Genomic DNA, 16419 nt, shown 5'->3' with positions numbered 1-16419 from the left:
ACAGGTTAAATGATAGGATGATCAGACGACCTATTCAAGTAGGGAATCCAAAGACTGACAGAAGATGCTGGGTGTTCTCAGCTGTCTAAAATTTGGATCAGGTCCCAATCTTTTATAATGAAGGTTATAAAAGTAACACATACAGGTAGATGGGAAAGTGTCAGGTCAGAAAACTAAGCTAAAAAACCCAAACGTACAATTTAATTTTTCATTACTAGGGATGATCTTGTTCTTGATTTTATTCCAACCATATCTATGACGAATCAAAATAATTTAACTGAGTTTGCTGGATGCATGTACCTGAAAGCCTGAATATTTAGTACAAGTATTTTTGTGTCATATGGTACTGAACAAATGTCTGGAACCGCTCCTTATATATTTGTATTTTACGTCCAATGATCCAGACTTGTACTTTTAATCTATGAAAAATGTCAAAGATATGTTTGACAGGCATAAAGTAGCTATTTTGCACCAACAAGCTGAAAACTTGTTGACAGTGTGAAGTGTGTCCTTGAAAAACTGAGAAACCTAGACAAGTCGGGGACGGAAGAAGTGGCAGCTTTCAAAATCAATAGCATGTGGAGAGGATCTGAAAGTCACTTCCTTAGGAAATAGAAACCCGGCAAAGACTTGACACAGACCTGAGACCTGTGTCTGGTGCTTTGGTTGATCCATCTATGTTTCACTGAGGCCTCATCAGAAATACCCTCAGTGGAGTGGGTGGCTGTCGGAAGATCATTCTCAAGGAAAGGTAACGGGGAAAAGGCTGCATCACCAAATTACACAATAACTAGACTGAAAATCAGAAGCAACAGGTCTCATGGAGTGATGAATCCAAATGTAGAATCTCTGGTTCAAATCATCATCAACATGTGTGGAAGATGTCAGGAGGAAGGTACAGCACTGAGTGGCTACAGTTAAACAACAAAGGTGGTCATATTGAATTTCAAGCTAATTAGAATTGTACAAAGTCTTTTTTTTGCCTCATACATTGAATTTCTATTTAAATTTGCACCTATTTCTCATTTTCTCAGCAAAATATTAAGACTCGAGACTTTTGCACAGCACTGTACTGGTGATTTGTTCATTTGCTGTAAAAGTTGAATGAACATCCACCAAGTGTGGTGTTGTAGCTTTTATCATAATGCTGAACCGGATGAAACTTGTCTTATGTGTGAAGTTATGTGAAGGGTCTGACCTCCACCCCCCCGGGAGCAGTGCAGGCTGCAGTTGTTTGTGGCTTGGCCAATCATGCATACTCAGAGCTCCCTTGTGGAAGCACATTTAAACATTTAGAGCATTACAAAATGCACCGAGGTAACAGCTAGCACACAGAAAAGGTAACTGCACTACCCCCCGATCTGACTCTGCTTCGTCTCGTGTCATGTGCAGTGACACAAATGAGTGGGTTCTTGCTTTCACGCGGCACCAGCTGCAGTTCCAAGGCACAGAACGAAAAGGAACACCACGGCGATTTCAGGTGTGAATCGATCACACAAGAAACTGATCGTGTTAAAACCAATTATCACAAGACTTTTTTTAAAAAAAGAAAAAAAAATTACCCTCACAGATGAAGTGTCATCGCAGCCTGCTTATAAAAAAAGTTGTTAATTACGCTGCACATGCGACACTAGGCTGAAGCTGTCTCCTGCATTCATGCCTTGTCCGAACTGGAGATGACTGTACATGAGGGAGTCAGGGTGAAGATGTGTGTATGTCTCCTAGTGCGCTGTGGTGTCACATGAGACTTCCTTGACAAGCAGCGGAAGCATGAATTCTTGGCTCCTTCCAGCCATGTGCTGCATGTAGCCTGGCAACCGGGCCGAGTGTAGCGCTTTCTGTTCCCAGAGTGAGATTTTCGCTTCAGCTGGCGGTCTTGAATTTTGCTGTACTGAAATAAAGAGGGAAGAAGAGTTCATCCTGGAGTACGATCTCAGGTGTGAGCGTTTGCACACACACACACACACACACACACACACACACACACACACACACACACACACACACACACACACACACACACAGTTTTCCTGCAGACAGTGATGAAGAAGAGATGCAGTCTTGCTTTGTTTTCTGTGTATTCTTATTAAATTGACAGTATTCCTCCATATATCACATGTTGAATACTGCCATCCCTATGATTATGGAAACTGGACAATGAAAGATGATGGATGGATGGATGGGATGCAGACAGTGACAACCACATAACCACCTGCAGCACCTACAGCAACTCGGTGCTGGCTCACCGATGTGTCTTACTCTCAGCCAAACTAGCCAATCTAAATTTAGCTCCCCTTGCGAGGCCAGCTTGTTGAAAAATTGATCGATAGTGGAGTTGCTGCTATAGTAACGATCCCTGTTTTAATGGTGGTCAGGTGTCACTGGATCTCCCACTAAGCAGATAGTGAACGACAGCGAGCGCGGCGCAGGACGATGAAACAAAGTCGCCTCTGAAGCCGGTGACATGTCCCGGAGTGGTCACAGGACAGATAAGGTGAGGCTTTATCTTTAAAACCCTCATAACTCTGTGTGTGGTTTCATGAGGACAAGGTGGGAGACGAATCAACACATCGTTGGCATAGCGATGTCATCATAGCAGAAGCAGTCTGGTGTGACCTGTGCCTCGTCCCTATCTGCAGGGTGATGACACGGTGGAGCTGTGTGGCCGGGGGAGCTGGTGGCTGGGAGCACTGAGAGTAGGTGTCGCACTGCTGTTTGGTTTCACGGACTCTCTGAAACCAAGTGTGTGCTTCAGCACAGCCCAAAACCCACATGCCACTTACATGCATGAGTAAAATGACACATCACAACGACAGGCATTAGAAAATAATGACATTAATATTAACCTTCAACTAATCAATGATTTCGATCATTCTGGTTGCTGGAAATTGAGTGAAATTGGCATCTTCAGTGGAATTCAACAGCTGTCTCTCATGAGGTCACCCATCCATGAACTTACTGCAGCATTGCTCTTGCATTGTTCCAAAATGTCAGACTTTGAACTGTTGTAAAATAGTTATGAAATTAAGAAACGTGGGTCAGAGATTCCCCATGCTCCCACTCTTCCAGGACACACCCATCCCGGGAACCTACCACGTCCGAGACTTCGTTGAGGAGGCTGACCTGAACCCTGTGAAAAAAACTTACGGCTTCAAAGGTGTGGGCAGAAAAACTCAGACCCTGGGTGTGCGTAAGGGGGATCTGCTGCTGCCTGGAGCGTATGAATATACAGACTCCACCCAGGAAGTCCTGATGCACCAGGCTTCCTACTCTTTCAAGAACTGCCCCCGACCCGACATTTTCACCCTTGGAATTAGAGACAAGGTAGCACTGAGACTCATTTACTGATCCTTTTTGAAAGTTTTCATAGTTTTTGCTTTCTAGTTTTGCTTTCACTTGAGACAGAAGCCATGTGTAACCAACCAGTTGCTGCTGAGTATGAAGCTTCTTTTCTTGAGTTAACAAAGGTTTACATTGTGGGTCAGGTACAGCCCAGTTCAATATTAGGTGGCTCCAGTAACTACCTACTAACCGGTAAAACAAGGTGCACCTCTAAATTGTTCCCCTTTCTTTTAGCGTGAAGAAGTTATACTTAACATTTAATCACTGAGATAGCTTAAATAACCCAGTATGATGTCAACAAATCAAGGTGGGGAGCTTCTTTACGACTATCAGTTTCTTAAAGGCATTAGTTTATACACAGCTTTCTAAAGGTCCTGCCACAGCATTTCAGTTTAGACTCTGAGACATTTTAACGCATCCTGTTGCAGATTTGCTGCTGTGTTTAGGATCATTGTCCTGTTGCATGACTCAGTTTGGGCCAATGTTGAGCTGTTGGACAGAGGGCCTCACATTTGACTGCAGAACACTCTACAGAGGAGTTCATGGCTGACTCAATGAGTACAAGGTTCCCAGGTCCCGTGGCTGCAAAACAAGCCCAAATAACCAGCCCTCCACCATTGTCCTTGACACTTGGTATCAGGTGTTTGTGCTGATATGTTCTGTGTGGATTTGCCAAACACAGCGCTGTCCACTACACTACAAAAACTCAAAATCTTACCAAATATATTTGTCTTATTTTCTAGTCAAAATTATCTCATTACACTTAAAAGAAGACACAATCAGCTACAGGGCAACATTTCAGTGAGTCGAAGGAACTTGTTTCAAACAGTGAATTTTGAAACTAGAGAAAAACTGGAGAAGTTTCACTGGTTTCATTGGCATTTTTTTTTTACTTAAAACAAGACATATTAGCTTGACAACCCTTTGTTTTTTGCAGTTTCTCTGTGCATTGTACGGTCTGACCCTGAATTTGCAGTTAACACACACATGAATGCTCCAGACGAGCAAACTAGAAATGCTTGCGTTTGCTAATGATCAATCAATCAAATGCATCTGATTAGACATTAGACCACATTACCAGCCCCATTAAATCCAATAGAAACAGCAAGGCTTTACTTAGCTTTCCATAGCACTGCATATAGTCCAGTGGAAACGTTTTCCTTCACATAGCTGAATTCACTTCGTGCCACACAGCACAAGAAAATATGATCAAACTAATCTGGCTCTTATGCAACTAAAAATAAATACAGCAAGTCAAGGTTATTGATGCGTGGAAGAGTAAATGGTTATTTGTTAAAACAATAAAAAAGAGAAAAATCTTTTATTTTACAGCCACATATACTAACAGTAAAGTTTAGCAGGTATAGATTTCAGGCCCTGGAGTCAAACCTGGGAACCTCCCCATAGAGACTGAAGTCATTATGAGCAGAAACTTTTGAATGATAGACTTCTGCTTTCACTAGCCTAGGGGTGTAATTTACTTCAGCAATATTTATTCACTGCTCCGTTGTGGAAGTCTGTTTGGATGTAACCAGCTATCATCCATACTTTACTTAAAGCACAATAGGTGCCCCCCTCAAAAAACAAAAACAAACTCAGGGTGTATATATTAAAAAAAACATCTTTATCTTCTTATTCTCCTTCTGCCAGCACATAAACACTTCGCCATGTGACTACAATGTGACAGCGAGACCAGTGGAGAAGATTCCCTGCAAGTAAGCGCTCTACAAACAGCCACTCTTTAACTTTCAGATCACAGCGGCGCAGACAAGCCATGAATCATCCCTTGATCGCGAAATCCTTCCTCCTCATCCGGCTTTCTGGTTCCCTCTCTCACCTCCATGCAGCTCAAAGATGGAGGAGCAATCACCAGGTTGCTCTCCTTTCCTCTGCCGTCGATCACAAACTTCCTTATCCATTTCTTCTCTCACTTTTTCTCCTTATTGTTATTTGCTCTTTTGCCCCCTTCCTTCTCTTATCTCCTGTTCTCGCAGGCATGTGATGTTTCGCTCGACTGTGCAGCGGATCAGCTTTCTGCCTGTAAGTAGGATCTGATCGCCAGGACCAATTATTAACACCATTCAGTCTTTCCATTGTCCACAAAAAGTTTCCTTACAATACACTTTCAATAGGTTTTGATTACAAGCTATGACCTAATGTGCACAAGGCAGTTATGACAACCGCAAGGGTTGAAGAAAACCGATCCCAGGGCGCTCTGACTGTATCGTTTTCCCCCATTTGAAGGCCTGTTATGGCACTGCTCTGGTTGACCAGTCAGCTTTGGTTCAAATTGCAGCGTCGGTGCTGGTAGCCGATGGATATTTGAGCTGCGCTGGCAGCTGCTGAGTGTTGACAGAGAAGGAAAGGCGCTAAGAAATCCCGAGGGTGTTATTACTACAGAGCTGGGAGCAGTTTTCTGCCATCGCTGGTGTCAAAGCAACTCAGAGACAAGATTTTTTTGTCAAAGGTTAAGCAGCTGCATGTGGGAAACATTAGAATATCAAAGCTGAGGAGTCTTAACCTTCCTGCCTTCTTGGGACCTTTTTGTGCCACTGCTATGTGTTAAATGGCTGCCATTTCCACTGTGTTCAGTGGAATATAACCAAACTTGCCACAGGATAGTTTTTACCTGTCAATGTTAATATTCCAGTGTGAATTCCTTAAATCAGCCTAAAATGGCTGAGCAGCAGAAATCCCCACACCCATCACCCTGGGGACCATTTTCTGCCCATTGACTTCCATTATAAACGCTATTTTTCAACCCCAAATTATCATCATATGATTTTATTTTTTCTTCTTTTCTTGGATGTCAATGAAGACTCAGGGCCTTGAAGTTTTAATTTTTAAACTGCAAAAAAAATGCAAAAAAAATAATGGCAGGTCAAAATGTATGTTGGTGCCAATCTTTGGTCCATCTAAAGGCCTACTTATAATGACAATCACATATTACTTCAACTGGTTTTTTGTGGAAATATTTAGTTTCGTTTTTTGGTTTTTGGGGCTTATAACACAGGGCGCTCATGTAATAACACTGGGATTTGAAGGGTTAAAACAACGAAAATATAATTAAAACTTTACATGAATATTTCAGGGAGAAGTAGTTTTACAAGGTTGGCTAATTTAAAGTGGAATAAAATATGGATATATGGTCTTTTTATGGCATGGCTGAGAATGGTCCCTAGGGTGATGGGTGTGAGTTTTTTAAAGGATGGCAGGAGGGTTAATGGTATGTGATGAAGAAGTCGGTGTGGCCCAGCGCGGGAATTTGAAATTTCTTTCCACTTGTAACTCAGAAAAACACGAATCTGACTTTCTTACATGGAGTATATTTATTTAATTTACTTATTTAGCTTGATTTGACTTAATTTCTCCTTTCTGGTGAAATTTTGCGTCTCAGATTTATATGTTGTTCTTTTGATTTAACTGCACTACCTGAGATTTAAGCCTTGAGATTTAAACTCACCTGAATTCATTTAAAAATTGCACATATTCTGATGTGGATGTTCTCTATTGTTATCTGTTAATGTGGCCTACTGTACAGCTGGCAGTGGCATTCATTTAGGACCCCCAGAGGAAGAAATCTCATGTCTTTTCTAATCGGCTGAACATATTTGAGATCTACCCAGTGGGTGGAGTTATTATTATTTTCCATTTGTACTTTTCCCATAAAGTAGTGATACCTTCAACTACACAACTGAAAACTGCAAAGTTCTATAAAACTTTCCTTAAGAAAATCTTTTAGAGATATTTCTTTCTTTTTTTGATTTCACCTAATCTTAGAAAGGTTTAAAACTTTAATGAATATCAAGGCACCGGTGGAAAAAGACGTCAAAGTTTAAAAGTTTCACAGACATTTGCAGAATATGCCAGGTACCTACGTCGCCCAGGAGAGCCTTTCTTACACACTGTACCGCAGCAGGAAAGTATGCCAAGTGCTTTGGCCCAAACACACATGCACAAGAGTTTCACAGCTGCCTGATGACTCCCATGAAATACACCTGCATTAGCACCTCTGTTAGCATGAGGCAGGCGTGCCGAGGTGCTGGCAGGCAGGGTACCGAGGATCAAGTGAGCTGGCAACTGGAATCAAATGGCATGTAATGGTAGTAGCCACTGCTGCAAGGAGAAGGGTAGAGGGGAAAAAAGCACTATCCTGTCTTCTTCTGTCAGAATCAAGGAGGGATGGAAAATAAAAGGCCCGTCCTGTGTTCAGGGACAGGACGACAGTCTTATGTCTGGGGAGGAGAGCGGAGGAGGGGTGATGCTATTTCTGCATGGCACGCCGCTGGTGATGACCAGTATGTGTGTTAGTGGGTAACGGGAAAGGAGAAGTGAAAGGCACAGAGAGGAAGAAGGACTGACCGAGTTCTGACAGAAACTAGCCTTGAATGTACCTGTGATGAAATGCGCTGATATTTATATAAGTGCTTGTCTTGTTGTAGCGACCACTCAAAGCTCTTTAGCCAAGACACGTGTGACTAATGCCATAAGTTCATACTGTGCTTTATTCCATACACTTTATCTCATATACACTCACCAGTTAACCTAACATGTCTTTAGAATGTGGGAAGAAGAGGAAACCCACACAAGTACAGGTAGGACATCCAAACGCCACGCAGAGAGGCTCCAGTCAGGGCTTGAACCAGTGACCGCGCTGCTAATCTGTGTACCACACATCTGCTGGCAAAGGTTAAAAAGTCAGGACTGAATTGATATATTGTATGTCTTAAATGTAAGACCTCGAAATAGAAGTGGTGTACATGGTTAGCACATCCTTCAGATCACTGAGTATCAGACTGGGACAACAACAGGTTTTCATGAGCAAACATCAAAGAGCCAAGGAATTAAAAATGATAGAGGACATGGTGTGCAATAGTAGTGCACCATGAACCTGTGAACTGTATATAAAAGATAGAAATGGCTGATATCAACCTTTAGTTGGTGAAGCTTCTTGTTCTGGAGCATTTTGGCCATCTTGGTGCTACATCTTCATCTTCTATTTAGTCTTCGACAATTTTGCTCTAAGCTTGGTGGGTAAGCACCCTGGAGGTTAATCACAGAGCTAGACACATCAATATTTTCTTGCTATTTCCTTCAGAAAGATGGCCCTGCTCCATGCCACTACAACCCACAGACCAAACCAGCTAAAGCCATCACTTCCTGTTTCAAATCCACGTTGCCGCGGCTACACGGTGTGCACTCAGTGAGTCTTATTTACATTTCTTGTGTTTTTCTACATGCCGTAATTACTAATTTAAGACTTCGTATTTTACATTAGCTGCATTAGAACATTTTTATGTTATTAGGTGCTTTTTCAATTTGTTTCAATGATGATCATATTTTTACATGCTTTTAATGGAAATTCATCTGATTTTAAAGGGATTAGTTATTAAACGGGATTTAGATAACTCCTGTAAATAAAATATAACATCACAAGATTATGTAACAGATAAAGAAATCAAACACACACCGAATTTATTTAATGGGGCACGGATAACACGGACTGGAGACAGATTAAAAGAGAAAGCAGATGCAAAGCAAAACAATGAGTCTAGCAGGCGCGGACGATTCTAATTTTGCATAAGACTGCAGGAGGAAAAGTCCTAAATGACTTCAATAGAGGGTTGAGGCACAGATGGCAGGATATTTAGTCAATAGTGATCAACTGGTTAGTGTTTCAGTAAGGAAAGTGCCTAAAATAACAGCTGCATTTAGGAAATATGGCCGACAATTTAATGCATTGCACAGTTTTGGCTCGCAGGTATTCTCATTATTTGAAACATTGACCATATTTATTTATTGCATATAAGTATGGACCATTGTAACAGTATGCATAGAGCAGAATATAGAATAAAAGAGCAACTATTTCTATCAGATTGTTTCAGCAGAGTAGATGTAGTCTATAAATTATTACAGATACATTAGGGTTCAACCTGTAGTAACATCCATACATTACGATTCTCACAGACATGCCTTTTGTATTGCGGATCAATACAAAGTTGTTCTAATTTATAATCTATATACTGTGAACATTTCCATTCCGATGGAGTGCTCTCTTTCAGGAAGACAATGCCTCCGTCCATGGGCCGTAGAGTCTCACTGAACGATCTTATAAGAAAGCTAATGGTGTGAATTGTATGATTAGGCTTTCAGCTGAACACTCATGGGTAATTTTTAAATGGATGTGATAGAAACCGCTCTGCACCAAACAGCAACTGAGGGGATATCTTCTGAATGAATGGCGTTCCCTTCTTCCTGTAGTGTTTGGAGTACTTGGATATTAAATACTGAGATGTGTTGAAGCTTAGACCCCATATTGCTTACACTTTGTTTGTTTCTTTGGTTGCAGTCTCCTGTTTGTTAGCAATCAAAGGTTACAGCATTTAGAATTATTTGAATTCATACTAGAAAGCTACAAACGGACAATATATTATAAATTGAAAAGTAATTACAGTTACTTGTGTATTTCACAGAACACTCCAGGACCGGGGGCCTATGATCCTTTCAGGAAGTCGTTTGCACAAAGATGTTAAGGAGCCGTCTTAATTTTCCATGATACAAGCATCCCTGCATTTAGTCATTGTTTCAACTTACAGAGTGAAGTCACATAATCCAGTGTTTTAAATATAAGATAAAAGTAAAATCATGGCTGCATGAAAGAGGGGAAACCTTTGGTCTTTTATTACTTGGAGCAACGTTTATCTGCATGTCAGTGAGGGATTTTGTGGTCTGCCAACAACATAATCAGCTACATTCGTCGTGCTCAAATTGCTTTAGTGACGCCGGCCAGGGAAGCAGAATGATCTTATCTGCAACAAAGGGTACTTCATTCCACTTAACTACATGTTCCCGGTATTGCGCCCTCCCTTCATCTCTCTTCCCTCTCTCGCTCCTCTTTCCCTCTCTGTTGGCAGTCAGGCTGCCTTTGCCTTCCTACTATCTCTGCCCTGCGATGCACTCAGGAGGAGGAATGCTGCTCAGCCATGCGTCACATGCACATAGCTTAGTGTGGCATGCTGCACCCTCAGATAACACATTCGGTATTAGAGGCCAAGGCAGTGGCACACAATAAAACAGCTATTCTTATCGCTACCTACTCCACATACTCGCTCTTTCTTTCAACGAAACAAACAAGCTTGGGACACGGAGAGCGGCGCAGATAGGAATCGCCTCTAAGTGAACATAATGCTGTTGTAGATTACAATGCAATATGGGATAGGCACAGATATAACAAACAAGCTGTTACTGTTAGGAATCTGGACACTGTTATTTACCCAGACAGGACTTTTGCTGAGCATGCATGCACTGCTTTATTGTAGAGTTGTTGAGGGAACTGAGGTGTACTCAGCTCTTCGTCCCAGCCAGACTCTGTTAATGAGATCCAGGGATTAAAGCCCACTTTATTAAGTATTTGAGTGTTGTGTTAAGTACAACCAGAGATGGGCAGTAACGCGTAATCTGATTACTTTTTTCAAGTAACGAGTAATGTAAGGGATTACTATTGCAAGAACGGTAATTAGATTACCGTTACTTTCCCGTAGGAACGCTGCGTTACTGCGTTACTAAAACCGTGATTTTTTTGCGAGAATGTCTCATGACAGTGACGTAAGCGAGTGCGACGTTTGTGACAACAGCTGTGTGCAGATCAACAGTGGATCATATATCAAGTGTGGGAGAGAGTATGAGCGTGCAGCGTTTAAAGCGTGGAAGTACTGACCTTACTTTGAGTTTGATTCCATAAAAAGTGACAAAAACATTAGCGTCCGTTGTGCGTGGGAAGAAAACTTCTTTTACAGCGAAAAGGACCCCTAAACTTCCAAGCAAGCACCGAGTGCGCAACGACGTAATGGGAAATTCACAGAGAGACTCGCGGATTCTTCAACTGACCGCCGCGGCACACCTGCATCAGGGTAAACCTCTGCCTACCCTACTCCTGCTTTACAGGTGAAAATAGAGCAACAGGACCGCTGAGTCTTTGATTTTATTTATTTTCTGCTGTGTTTCACTTACATCTATTTGAAAGAGTGAGTGTAAACACAAAAAAAATATTTTATTTTATGTGCTGGAATGTGCAGAAAATAGGTTTAAACAAATTTCTTCCAGTCAGACAATGTTGCATATAATTAAATTTTTGCTTGATACATAAATTTAACGGATTTAAAGTTTTAAAAAGAGATGTTTCCATTTGATTACATTTTGACAGCTGGGATAGGCTCCAGCGCCCCCCGCGACCCTGAAAAGGATAAGCGGAAGCGAATGGATGGATGGATGGATGGATGGGGTTATGCAGAAAAAGTAGAATTGGGCTGAAAGATCTATTTCTTTATTACCTATTCAGTTTGTAAATCGTGTTTTTAAAAAGTAACCAAGTAACTAAGTAATTAATTACTTTTGAAAATAAGTAATCAGTAAAGTAACGGGATTACAGTAATTAGTTACTGATTAGTTTTTTCAAGTAACTTGACCAACACTGAGTCCAACGCATACAGTAATATTGTAAGGACGAAGAACAGTTACAGTGGGGCAAAAAAGTATTTAGTCAGCCACCGATTGTGCAAGTTCCCCCACTTAAAATGATGACAGAGGTCAGTAATTTGCACCAGAGGTACACTTCAACTGTGAGAGACAGAATGTGAAAAAAAAATCCATGAATCCACATGGTAGGATTTGTAAAGAATTTATTCGTAAATCAGGGTGGAAAATAAGTATTTGTTCACCTCAAACAAGGAAAATCTCTGGCTCTCACAGACCTGTAACGTCTTCTGTAAGAAGCTTTTCTGTCCCCCACTCGTTACCTGTATGAATGGCACCTGTTTGAACTCATCATCTGTATAAAAGACACCTGTCCACAGCCTCAAACAGTCAGACTCCAAACTCCGCCATGGCCAAGACCAAAGAGCTTTCGAAGGACACCAGGAAAAGTATTGTAGACCTGCACCAGACTGGGAAGAGTGAATCTACAATAGGCAAGCAGCTTGGTGTGAAAAAAATCAACTGTGGGAGCAATCATCAGAAAATGGAAGACATACAAGACCACTGATAATCTCCCTCGATCTGGGGCTCCACGCAAGATCTCATCCCGTGGGGTCAAAATGATCATGAGAACGGTGAGCAAAGATCCCAGAACCACACGGGGGGACCTGGTGAATGACCTGAAGAGAGCTGGGACCAAAGTAACAAAGGTCACCATCAGTAACACACTACAACGGCAGGGAATCAAATCCCGCAGTGCCAGACGTGTTCCGCTGCTGAAGCCAGTGCATGTCCAGGCCCGTCTGAAGTTTGCCAGAGAGCACATGGATGATACAGCAGAGGATTGGGAGAATGTCATGTGGTCAGATGAAACCAAAGTAGAACTTTTTGGTATAAACTCAACTCGTCGTGTTTGGAGGAAGGAGAATACTGAGTTGCATCCCAAGAACACCATACCTACTGTGAAGCATGGGGGTGGAAACATCATGCTATGGGGCTGTTTTTCTGCCAAGGGGACAGGACGACTGATCCGTGTTAAGGACAGAATGAATGGGGCCATGTATCGTGAGATTTTGAGCCAAAACCTCCTTCCATCAGTGAGAACTTTGAAGATGAAACGAGGCTGGGTCTTCCAACATGACAATGATCCAAAACACACCGCCCGGGCAACAAAGGAGTGGCTCCGTAAGAAGCATTTGAAAGTCCTGGAGTGGCCTAGCCAGTCTCCAGACCTCAACCCCATAGAAAATCTGTGGCGGGAGTTGAAAGTCCGTGTTGCTCGGCGACAGCCCCAAAACATCACTGCTCTCGAGAAGATCTGCATGGAGGAATGGGCCAAAATACCAGCTACTGTGTGTGCAAACCTGGTAAAGACCTATAGTAAACGTTTGACCTCTGTTATTGCCAACAAAGGTTATGTTACAAAGTATTGAGTTGTATTTTTGTTATTGACCAAATACTTATTTTCCACCCTGATTTACGAATAAATTCTTTACAAATCCTACCATGTGGATTCATGGATTTTTTTTTCACATTCTGTCTCTCACAGTTGAAGTGTACCTCTGGTGCAAATTACTGACCTCTGTCATCATTTTAAGTGGGGGAACTTGCACAATCGGTGGCTGACTAAATACTTTTTTGCCCCACTGTATGTTAAAGCTGATTCACAGAAAAGAAAATCGGCCAGAATCTGTAAATTTCCCATCAAGTGTTTGAGCACCAGTAGCTACCTCACTTTAAAAAAAGCATACCCTAATCTCTTTGCTAGTTGAACACTGAAGCTGCACTCACCTATACTCTTCATATTCATGGGGGATCAAATGGATTTTTGTAATCACGCAATCGCATCTTCCTTCATCTGTGTGAAATATTTTAGGGCTTTTCAGCCCTTTGCTTCGTTCTTATGTGTAGGCCCAAACAGCAGACTTACAAGCTATTTATCTGGCTGATGTATTCACAGGGAAACTTTCAGCAGGTAAAAAGAGACTACGGAGAGTCATTGGAGACCAACTATACCAGCGGTCTCCAACCCCCGGGCCACGGACTGGTACCAGTGCATGAACCGTTTGGTACCGGGCCACGAGAGTTGAGGCTCGGGTGTGAAATGTATGGTTTTCAGGGTTTTTATTGTTTTTTTAAAAATAGTTTTTATCATTAACTCGGTTTCCCTGTGTCTTTTCCCGTGTATTATGAACAAATCTTTTTTTTTTTTTTTGGGGGGGGGGGTACCGGTACTGTTTTTATTTTGTTGTATTTATCCACAACACCTTATAGGCCAGTCCAAAATATTATCGGACATAAACGGGTCCGTAGCGCAAAAAAGGTTGGGGACCGCTGGTCCAGACAACTAGAGTTTCATAGGTATCCCTGTTTTTACCAACTGGTCACGGCAGATGGCTGATGCTGCCTGAGCCTCGATCTGCTGGAGGTTTCTTCCTGTTAAAAGGAAGTTTTTCCTTCCCACTGTCACTAAGTGCTTGCTCATAAGTGGTCGTGTACTTGTTGGGATTTCCTCTCTAATATTGTAGAGTCTTTATTTTACAATACAGAGCTCATTCAGGGAATTTGCTCTTTGCAAATAAAACTGAATTGAATTGAACTTACAATTTCAATTTAGTACAGCTGATTGTATCTAAGCGTTGCATTTACAGCTTATTGTTTTACCGAACGACCGAATGATTCTAGAAAAACACCCATTTAAATGCATCTTTCACTGCTGTAATCCATGAAGTGGGACTAATTCACTAGGTCTGGTTCAGTATGTTAAAATGGAGGATTTCCACAGTGATTTTTCACATTATCATTCCAAGCAGACAATAAACATCTGCGAGGTAACAAAAAACACCACTGACAATTCAGCCAGCTGCTGTGGAAGAGGTTACAAACTACTTCTGAGGCATCCGGCTGAATCTTTTATAATAATAATGGATTGGATTTATATAGCGCTTTTCTAGGCACCCAAAGCGCTTTACAATACCACTATTCAATCTCACATTCATACACTGGTGGAGGCAGCTACAGTTGTAGCCACAGCTGACCTGGGGCAGACTGACAGAAGCGAGGCTGCCATATCGCGCCATCGGCCCCTCTGGCCAACACCAGTAGGGTAAAGTGTCTTGCCCAAGGACACAATGACCAGGACAGAGAGCCCAGGGATCGAACCGGCGACCTTCCGGTTACAGATGCGATTCCCAACCCCCTGAGCCACGGTCTTGACATGACTATTTGGGACGGTGGTCATGGAAGTCTTGTGCAGCACTATCATAGCACATCTACTTAGATTAACAGTTAAAGCCCTCCCACACACACACACACACACACACACACACACTCTGTTTTCCTTCAGTTGCTGACACTTAAAAGCTTGATGAGGTTGAAGGGCCAGTCTCTTATTCCCCCTGTCATTATTCCAGAGACAAAAGAGGATACACTACCACTCAGAGTGGAAGGCAATCTTATTAACACGGGGCTTTGCATACACTCTCTGGAGAGCTGGATCTCCACAGTCAGCACTTGCAAGGAAGATACAGTAGGAGAGATATGTGTGCGTGTTTGTGTGTAACAAACAGCCAGAATGGCCTGCGGTCAAGGCACCAAGCCGCCAGTAATCTCTGACTCCGTCAACCCCTGGTGCCCTTCCTCCCTTCTCATCTAAATGATCTCCGCAGTACAGCACTGATCTCTGACATATGCCTCATACTGATGACTTAACACCCTCCACCTCCCACAGCCTGCCTTGACCACAGGCACGGCCAGGCACCCGCTCCTCTGTTGTCAATCAAGCTCACCCTCGTAGATGCACGGTGCATTAAAATAAACACTTGCACATCCATGCAATGCAGCGAATGCACACGCGCTTGTGATCTTTTGCTTTTTAAAAATGCGCTTTGCAAACTGATGCGCAAACCTGCGAGCACGTGCACACACACTCATTTCTTAAAGGCTCCGTGGGGAATCAACATAATCCAACATATCAATTTTTCTTAATCTATGATGAGTACAAACATCAAAGTAACACATTGTCCTTCTTTTTGTTTCTTACCTCTGCTAGTTTTTCATGTGGCGGCAAATGTGTTTTAAGCATGATTTCAGTTGCGCTGGCACAGTGGAATTCTCTCATTTAATGGGTACAAGAACATCTGGTGCCAGGGTAAGTCGTACAAGCAGCCCAAACATTGACTCCTCTTTCTGGGAACAGCTTAATGAGATCCGGTCGCCATTCAGGAAGCAATGCAGCGCATCACTGAACGTCTGGAATAAATCTGTGTTTTTGGCAGCTTACAGCAAGATTTGACCGTGCTACTCAGCTCCACCGTTGGGCCAGAGTTGAGGATGTCAAATTAACAGCTAACACTAAACAACATGCTGAGAAAATGTGACCCAGCTTTGGAGCGATGACGAAGGCAGACCACTGGAATTTTCAAAGAATGTGAGGTTACTTAAAAATACTCTAATCCAGCACTGGTGTGGGACTTCTTATTGGTTTGTTAAGTCCCAGCTAAAGTTCTCCAAACAAATAAACCCTTGAACAGTGCAGCCATTGTTTTCACTGACATTGCGTTGAGTTAAAATGGCCCTGCAGTACTAGCTCCATCTTGCTCCATC

The 16419-nt window shown here is 42.3% G+C and overlaps 1 protein-coding gene across 1 annotated transcript; it reads left to right on the top strand.

The window, feature by feature from the left end:
• Positions 1–2464: 2464 nt before the first annotated feature.
• stpg4 (sperm-tail PG-rich repeat containing 4) lies at positions 2465–9956 on the top strand. The gene is made up of 7 exons (XM_085428921.1): positions 2465–2494; positions 2640–2696; positions 3070–3324; positions 4993–5057; positions 5337–5382; positions 8441–8545; positions 9816–9956. The coding sequence occupies exons 1-7, from the start codon at positions 2465–2467 to the stop codon at positions 9873–9875; spliced, it is 618 nt and encodes a 205-aa protein (XP_085285047.1). The 3' UTR covers positions 9876–9956.
• Positions 9957–16419: the final 6463 nt, after the last annotated feature.

Source organism: Rhamphochromis longiceps, linkage group LG13, assembly GCF_057381845.1.
Source record: "Rhamphochromis longiceps isolate RC_006_pf linkage group LG13, R_longiceps_female_GT1.1, whole genome shotgun sequence".
Lineage (NCBI taxonomy): Eukaryota > Metazoa > Chordata > Actinopteri > Cichliformes > Cichlidae > Rhamphochromis > Rhamphochromis longiceps.
The sequence above is the reverse complement of the archived record's forward strand: the minus strand, read 5'-3'. Positions and strand labels throughout refer to the sequence as shown.

Bases quoted from the DNA above. Each gene is read 5' to 3' on its own strand.
- stpg4 (XM_085428921.1), top strand. From the start codon at position 2,465: ATGTCCCGGAGTGGTCACAGGACAGATAAG. The intron at 2,697-3,069 runs GTAGGTGTCGCA...CCACTCTTCCAG, and splicing joins GGTGGCTGGGAGCACTGAGA to GACACACCCATCCCGGGAAC. The intron at 5,383-8,440 runs GTAAGTAGGATC...TATTTCCTTCAG, and splicing joins AGCGGATCAGCTTTCTGCCT to AAAGATGGCCCTGCTCCATG.